General features: G+C 36.9%; 1 protein-coding gene across 1 annotated transcript; it reads left to right on the top strand.

Annotated features, from left to right (window-relative positions):
- The first annotated feature begins 847 nt into the window (after nt 1-847).
- Nucleotides 848-6,157, top strand: LOC129902410 (casein kinase 1-like protein HD16). The gene is made up of 16 exons (XM_055977642.1): nt 848-1,411; nt 2,284-2,415; nt 2,518-2,591; nt 2,703-2,772; nt 2,857-2,912; nt 3,016-3,087; nt 3,497-3,591; nt 3,725-3,791; nt 3,894-4,023; nt 4,106-4,324; nt 4,409-4,551; nt 4,627-4,801; nt 4,959-5,049; nt 5,143-5,300; nt 5,393-5,581; nt 5,686-6,157. The coding sequence occupies exons 1-16, from the start codon at nt 1,073-1,075 to the stop codon at nt 5,743-5,745; spliced, it is 2,070 nt and encodes a 689-aa protein (XP_055833617.1). The 5' UTR covers nt 848-1,072; the 3' UTR covers nt 5,746-6,157.
- The last annotated feature ends 1,943 nt before the right edge of the window (nt 6,158-8,100 follow it).

Raw genomic sequence — 8,100 nt, forward strand, 5'->3', positions numbered from 1 at the left:
ATATGATATGTTCTAATAAATATAATATTTGAATATCTTATATCGTTCTCCATTATTATATAACATCACGCACCAACAATTAAAATGATAAATTTAACGAAAAATAAGGTAGAACTAATATTAAAAAAATTGACTAAAGATTAAAATAGAATTATCAATAAAGACAAAAATAAAAAGAAAATATTAAGATAATTACGCGATCACGCGAAATCGGTCATTACTGAAATGAAACTTTCTGTCATTATCTAACGATACAATAAATTTAAACAACAATCGAAACAAAAACGATACTTAAACTAAAAATACAATACATTAGATAATAACTATTCAAACAAGATATAAATTATACAATAACAATAATATATTCAGTGTAATTTCATAAATAAAATTTTTAAGATGATAAAATTTACACAAATTTTATCTCAATATTTTTGAAGAATATCAAAGTTATTTTCGATATACGGTGCACCGACATATTACCAAAACAAGCTAGAAGTTCATGATAATCATATTATTTTATTTTTTTTACTTAACGCTTTGAACTTCTTGTACTTCTTAGCCTTATTTGATCTCTTTTTATGCTTCTATTGAGCCGAAGATCTCTCGAAAACAGTCGTTCTGCCTGCATTTTACCTTTTTCTGTAGAATTTCACTGGGATGTTGTTGTTGCTTATTTTAAATATGTTATATTATCACTCTATGATATAATTTTAAATACTCATGTATATGGACACGTTTTTACCATGTAGTTCAAGTTCATATAATTAAATGGAGTTTTTCATATTATTTAATCATAATTAATTGTTATTTTTCATATAATTATAATTAATTTACATTTTTTACAAAAATTAGCTAAGAAGAAAATTTCTTTCATCTTTCTTCATTGCTCCCTAGATTTGGAGCCATTTTTCACTTTCATTTCCCTCCACAGATCTTCACAAATCCAAAACCCTAATTCATGTATATATACACCCATTTCTCCGGCCTCCGATTTCAGAAATTCTCAGTTTGGAACGGCCTGTAGAGATTCTAGAAAGTTCGATTTTTTTTTGTGGTTTTCAAAAGTTGATGGATGATCGATATGCGTCAACTGCGTAGTGCTGTGCGTAAAGGCCGTCAACCGATTGCTCAGAACGTACCACACGCGCCGTCACCGGGAAACGACGAACCGCACGCGCCGATTACAAGGTTGAGGAGGAAAGGTACAGGGAATAGAGCGGGAGGAGGGAGGAAGAAGAAAAACGACGTTGTGAGTGGTGATGATGTTTTGAAGGAAACGACGTGGCACAGAACTGGTGAAGAGGAAAAGGAGGAGGAGAAGATGGATGAGTATGAGAGTGGTGGAGGAAGTGGTAATAAAGGTTTAGCAGCTGCAGAGGATGAAGGCAACACTCCTCCATTGCCTGAAAGGGTAAGAGTATACTAATAACTCGAGCTAGTTATGATTTGTTATATGAATTCTTCGTATTCATTTTTGCTAAATATAGGTCCATTTGATTATGATACTCTGTGTTGTTTGTTTGAGTTTTTGCAAATTCAGATTTTGAACTCTAATCCATTTGATGTCCGCCACCCCTTTTATCGATCTTGATTCGTGTATAAATTCCGGAACAAAAATCGAAATTCTTGATCAATGGAGAAAAGTTGAGTTTGAAAATCTTAGAAAAAGTTTTTTTTGTTGGGGGGCAAAAGCTTCTCAACCAAACACTTCTTTTTCTAAATAGTTTTGAATTTAATTGGTGATGGATTTTGTGCGTAATTTAGAGCTCGAAGTTGGAAAGCTCAGTCTTTAGGGTGTTTTTAGTACACAAAGTCACATAGACCAAAAGCTTCTACCCTCTTTTATTTGTGACTGTTATGTTTTCTTCACCTGATTTCTTGAGTGAGAAGTTTGTTATTGTTTTATTATTTAGAGGTCGTTTTAGAGTTGGGGGTCTTTCGGAAACAACTTTTCTACTTCTACGAGTTAGTGGTACACTCTAACCTCTCCGGACACCACTTGTGGGATTCCAATGAGTATGTTATTGTTGTTTGTTTTGAGGTCGTTTTAAAAGGAATGATGAATGGACGAATGACTGATATGTGTAAGTTGGTTTTTTAACCTGCCTTCGTATCTCTAACATGTTAGGCCTTTGTTAAGTTTCACTTGTCAATAAACGAGTGACTGATTTCCATGTTGCTGTCAGCATAGACAAATTTTTGGTGTTGCTATTCTTGTTATTTATGTAATTGAAGGATTCAGCTTGAGTTGTTGAATTACTAGTTTCCTTGTGTGGGTAACAGGTCCAGGTTGGTGGATCACCAGCTTATAGGATTGAGAAGAAGCTTGGTAAAGGAGGATTTGGTCAAGTGTATGTAGGTCGTCGTGTAAATACAACAAATCCTCACGATCGAACTGGCCCTGGAGCTGTAGAGGTGGAACTTTACTTTTTGCATTTATTTGCCTTTTCTGCTGAATATGTCAGAGAGGTGTCTCTTTAATGTGGAAAATAATCCTACTTTCATTTCTGATTCTAGGTTGCCTTAAAATTTGAGCATAGAAGCAGCAAAGGTTGTAACTATGGGCCACCTTATGAGTGGCAGGTCTACAAGTAAGTCCTCATTTTATTTTATTCATTATATCTGTAGGTCCTTTATTTTGATTTTGATTACCTGGTAATAACATTATCCTACACTTCATGCCATTTCCTTGTTTTCCCTAGTGTCCTTGGTGGTAGTCATGGTGTACCGCGTGTTCATTATAAAGGACGGCAAGGTGATTACTATATTATGGTATGTGATGTCTTCATGTAGTTGAGTTACTTGCATTTGATTTCCAATCTCCACTACTATTACTGATATCCTTTAATATTGCAGGTCATGGATATGCTTGGTCCTAGTTTATGGGATGTCTGGAACAACAATTCCCATATGTAAGATCTATTTTCTATTATTTGTACTCTGGAGCTTATCTTTTGATATCATATGCTGGTTCCTGGAACTAAAGTGTTGGATCTTTAATGTTGTCAAATTCAGGATGTCTACTGAAATGGTAGCATGCATTGCTATTGAAGCTATCTCAATATTAGAGAAGTTGCACTCTAGAGGGTAAGTTTATCTTTCTTATATAAATGATTGTTATGTTACTTCATGCGGATAGCTGTGTTCTATTTTAGAGATTATAAGTCCTGTGTAATCGGCATATTGCCCACATTGATGGAGTTTGGCTCTCTACAGAGGAAAATTGTTATTTGGATGTTATAGAAGGGAGTTATCAAGTTGTCTTGTCGTAACAAGTGGATGTTATCAACTAGATATCTTAAGAATGAGAGATTTCACTAATTACATCTATTTATGTGTTGAAGTCTATGAATCCACAAAATGCTAAACTACTTTACCATATTTGACATGATCTTGTTGAGTGTTGACAATGGTGCAAAAATTTCAGTATTTCAAGGAAACAGTGTATATTGGTTCTGAAGTAAGTCTTATCGTTCTGGCTGCTGTTTTTCCACAGGTATGTTCATGGAGATGTAAAACCTGAGAACTTTCTTCTTGGACCACCTGGAACTCCTGACGAGAAAAAATTGTTTCTAGTTGATCTTGGATTAGGTATAATATTGATTGGAACTTATCTAGAAAGAAAACATAGATGTGTGTTGATCTGTCTTAATCTTTACATTTGATATCTTCGTCATGCTCGATTAATGCAATGTCTCTTCTATTACCTGTTTGAATACTTCAGCGACAAAGTGGCGTGATACATCAACTGGTCTACATGTTGAGTATGATCAGCGGCCTGATGTCTTTAGGTACAATTATCAACAGTTTACCTTAGCTTTTCTTTATGTTCTGTGTCCTTTATGTGTATTTAGATGTGCATTCAATAAATAGTGAGAAAAACATTGCTTCAGAGGAACTGTAAGGTATGCTAGTGTGCATGCTCACCTGGGACGGACTGGAAGCAGGAGGGATGATCTAGAATCTCTGGCTTACACACTCATTTTCCTTCTCCGAGCCAAGTTGCCGTGGCAGGGTTATCAGGTCTGCACTTTTCTCTACTTAATAGCAGTATTTTGTTACTACAGAGTCTCCTTTTTTCTGATAATGAATTTTTTTCATCTAGGGTGACAATAAAGGTTTCCTTGTCTGTAAGAAAAAGATGGCAACCTCTCCGGAAACTCTTTGCTTACTCTGCCCTGTTCCATTCAGACACTTTGTGGAGTATGTTGTGAACTTGAAATTTGATGAAGAGCCTAACTATGCTAAATATATCTCCTTATTTGATGGGATAGTAGGCCCAAATCCAGACAATAGGCCAATTAACACTGACGGTGCACAGAAGGTACTTTGCATGTTTCATCAGTTCTAGGCTACTCCTTGAGTTGAATAACTGAGAGAAGCTGAATTTCATTTTTGATCTATGTAGCTTATATATCAAGTCGGACAGAAGAGAGGCAGACTGACAGTGCAAGACGACGATGATGAACAACCAAAGAAGAAGGTGCGAATGGGAATGCCCGCAACACAGTGGATCAGTGTTTACAATGGTCGTCGCCCCATGAAGCAAAGGTATATACACTTTTGGCCATAATTTGTTTATTTAAGGCTTTCGAAAAATAAAGCGACTATAACATCGGGTTGCAGGTATCACTATAACGTTGCTGATGAGAGGCTAGCTCAGCATATTGATAAAGGAAATGAGGATGGACTATTTATCAGCAGTGTGGCCTGCTGTTCGAACTTGTGGGCCCTAATCATGGATGCAGGGACTGGATTTAGTGATCAAGTTTACAAATTGTCACCTTGTTTTCTTCACAAGGTCTCTTATCTATCATTGAATGTGATCAAACTTGAAGAATACCAGATAAATCTATGTTGCAGATGTCCACGCTATATCTCTTAATCTGATTCAGATATGGTTCACTTTTTACTGATAAAGAGTTTAGCTAATCCTCTGTGCTTCTGTTTGAATATAGGAATGGATTATGGAGCAATGGGATAGGAATTATTATATTAGTGCTATGGCAGGAGCTAGCAATGGGAGCTCTTTAGTCGTCATGTCAAAGGGTTAGAGGAACATCACTGACTTGCTATATATGTGTTTCTTATGTGATTCTGTGAATTAGAGGGTACTAAATTTAGTTTTGCGGTGATTATCAGGTACTCAGTATCTTCAGCAATCTTACAAAGTCAGTGAGTCCTTTCCATTTAAGTGGATAAACAAAAAATGGAAGGAAGGTTTCTATGTCACTGCCATGGCTACTTCGGGAAATAGATGGGCAATTGTTATGTCTCGTGGGTCTGGGTTTTCTGATCAGGTTTAAACCTTTTTTTAATTATATTTTTGGGTCATGTACGCGGCGTTTCCTAATTCCTAATTGCGTATTCATGTGCTTCTATGAATTTTCAGACAGTGGAATTGGATTTTCTGTATCCTAGTGAAGGGATCCATAAGAGGTGGGATGCTGGTTATCGTATCACAGCGACTGCAGCTACATGGGATCAAGCAGCTTTTGTTCTAAGTATACCAAGAAGGAAACCTCCTGATGAAACGCAAGAAACACTTCGTACCTCTGCCTTTCCCAGCACTCATGTCAAGGTTGATGTTGCACCAGTTATTGCCTAATTTTTTTCTTGTAAACCACATCCGTGTGTCTGTGCCTACTAATCTGTAAGCTAAGCTGTGTATATGTCTGTCTGCAGGAGAAATGGGCAAAGAATCTTTATATTGCATCTGTCTGTTATGGACGAACTGTATCTTGAGACAAAAAGTGTTCCTAGAAGTACTTCCAATGGTGCCATGAGATTCAATATTGTAGTGCTTGAACAAGTGCCTGCTATCTTTGGTCTAATTGAGAGAAATGGATGGCAATATCTACTCGTCAAATCTGACTCTTTTTTCTCCTCTGAAGATGGTTTTTGCAAAGTACCCTGGCCATTAGTGTATGTGATTGTTCCTCATGTCCAGGATGGTATTTTTGTCAGTCAGTTCATGAGTGTAATTTTTGAGAGGTGGGGTGGGGTGGTGGTGGTTATTATTGGTCAAAGTTTGTATAGGTCAAATAGATCCTTTTAGGGATTAAGCCAAACAGGCTTTCTTTGTAGTATTATGAACCATGCAAGTTAAGATTTTGCTAAGGAGTTGAAACATTGGCAATCAATCTTCTCTTTATTTCTTCTGGCCCTTTTTCCTGGTTTGGACCTCTGTCCTCTGCCTTTATGCTAATCAATTCTCTTATGCTGGTTCAACCTCTAAATGATAAACTTTACCTACCTAAATTGTGAAATATTCTTTGATTGTCTCTGCTGCTCTGTATGCTCATTGATCAACTTCGGCAGTTTTTGTTATTGGACAGGAGAAATTTCAGCACAAATATCACTCCCCCTCGCTTGTACAAACAAATAGGTGCTGTAGTTGGTTTTTGTCTTGGATGTCTTAATTAGTTTATTTTTTCTTTATCAGAATACATCTGACCAGTTAATTATGGCTATTTTCGAAACAGTAGCTCTCGAAAAGGGCTGTTCCTACTGATGTTAAAGAATTTGACTTTTAGTATGAAATATTTTGATTCCTGAATTAGTATTTGAGGTCTCATTATAAAAAGCTATATGCAATCATTTATACTCTAAAAAAGTTACATGGCTGCAGATTTTGAGCCCAAGGTATTGAGTATTAAACAAGGTTTGAGCCACTTTAGATGCGGAAGTTACTAGTCTGCTTATTCTGTTCTTAAACTCTAGATTGACGCAGTTTTACTACGCATGTGAACTCTGGTGCATATTTTTGGCAGTTTTGTCAAGTATGTAATCTCTTTTCAGGATAATTCGAGTTGCCATCTGAAGAATGAGCATGTTACTCCTAAGGTGGCTCCTTGGGGATGTAAGTTCCTATAGCTCATCACTTTTTGTCATTTCATTGTTTCTTATCACCCTGTGCACAATCTAGAAGTTAATTTGGAATATTTGGCCTTAATCAAGGTCAAATTTCTTGCCTGTTTGGATGGGCGTCTAATGGTATGGGTCAGAATCCTTAGAGAAGAAAGAAGATGACCTACGGTCGGGTGGAAGTCATCAATTCAGTTCTCTTTGCCCTCTTCAGTGGTTTATGCACGATTGTAAGATCTGGCCAAAACTAGAATAAGGGTCCTAAACTGGATGAAGCGTAACAGTTTTCCTATTACTTCTAGTTTAGCCCATTCTTAAACTGCCTGTTTACAGCAACTGTATTTCTCATAGAGGGTCCTCTCAATTGTGTTGTTTCTTCTTGGAGTCCTCTTTTACAGTTCCTTAACTATTGTCCTCGATACAAGCTGTGTAAATGGGCACCATCACTTTATGTCTGTTTGGTACTTTCTTTTGATTCTTGTATTCACATGATTAATTTTTGGATTCTGCATAGATATGTTTTATCAGAAGTGAGCTCCACTCTTTGCCCTCAGACTTTTGGAAAAAATTAGAGGCGACAAAGGTTGGGCAGATTCTTCTATTCTGATACTGTCTCATGGGATGATTGCTTCAGCTGTGATATATATTTGGAACCTATTAGCATATCTTTTGGATATGCTTGCCTCATCTACTATAGTATTACTTGCATATTTGGTTTTAAGACCAGGTGGTTCAAAATTGCGTTAACAGTGTTATCTGACATTTTCTCAAGGTGTTCATTCTTTCTGCAGGTGGCCCTCAACTTACAAAATTTCTGTGGACGTTGATTTTGCCAGCTTGTGGCCCTAATAAAATGAGCAAAATAAGGGTGTAGTCCTCATTCTCCACCCAAGTCTGAAGTCCAGCAGCTTTCATTGTTGACGAACACCTGCGTGGCTGTGCAGTGGAGAACAGGTGTGCATCACCCTGGTGCTACTTGCAGGAGCAAAGCTTTGTGTCTGTTTGCCTTTTCTGGCCTTTGACAAGTCGCCGTGCTCAGCTGCATTATACCTATATTGAAACTTTTAACTGAGCAACAACCAAGTGCCTGCTTGACTATTGTGATATATTTGGATTAAATTGGAACTGTTTTGCCACCTATATATGTAGTTACGAAAATGGATGGTGGCATTCATATTGATTGTGAATCTGTTGAATAGATGCAAAGGAACTGGACCGGGAAAGAAAGTTGAT

The sequence above is a fragment of the Solanum dulcamara genome, chromosome 9 (assembly GCF_947179165.1).
Source record: "Solanum dulcamara chromosome 9, daSolDulc1.2, whole genome shotgun sequence".
Classification (NCBI taxonomy): domain Eukaryota; kingdom Viridiplantae; phylum Streptophyta; class Magnoliopsida; order Solanales; family Solanaceae; genus Solanum; species Solanum dulcamara.

Excerpts from the sequence above, each read along its gene's own strand:
- LOC129902410 (XM_055977642.1), top strand. The coding sequence starts at position 1,073 with ATGATCGATATGCGTCAACTGCGTAGTGCTGTGCGTAAAGGCCGTCAA. Across the intron at positions 2,416-2,517 it reads CTGGCCCTGGAGCTGTAGAG|GTTGCCTTAAAATTTGAGCA; the intron begins GTGGAACTTTAC and ends TTCTGATTCTAG. Across the intron at positions 4,024-4,105 it reads TGCCGTGGCAGGGTTATCAG|GGTGACAATAAAGGTTTCCT; the intron begins GTCTGCACTTTT and ends TTTTTCATCTAG.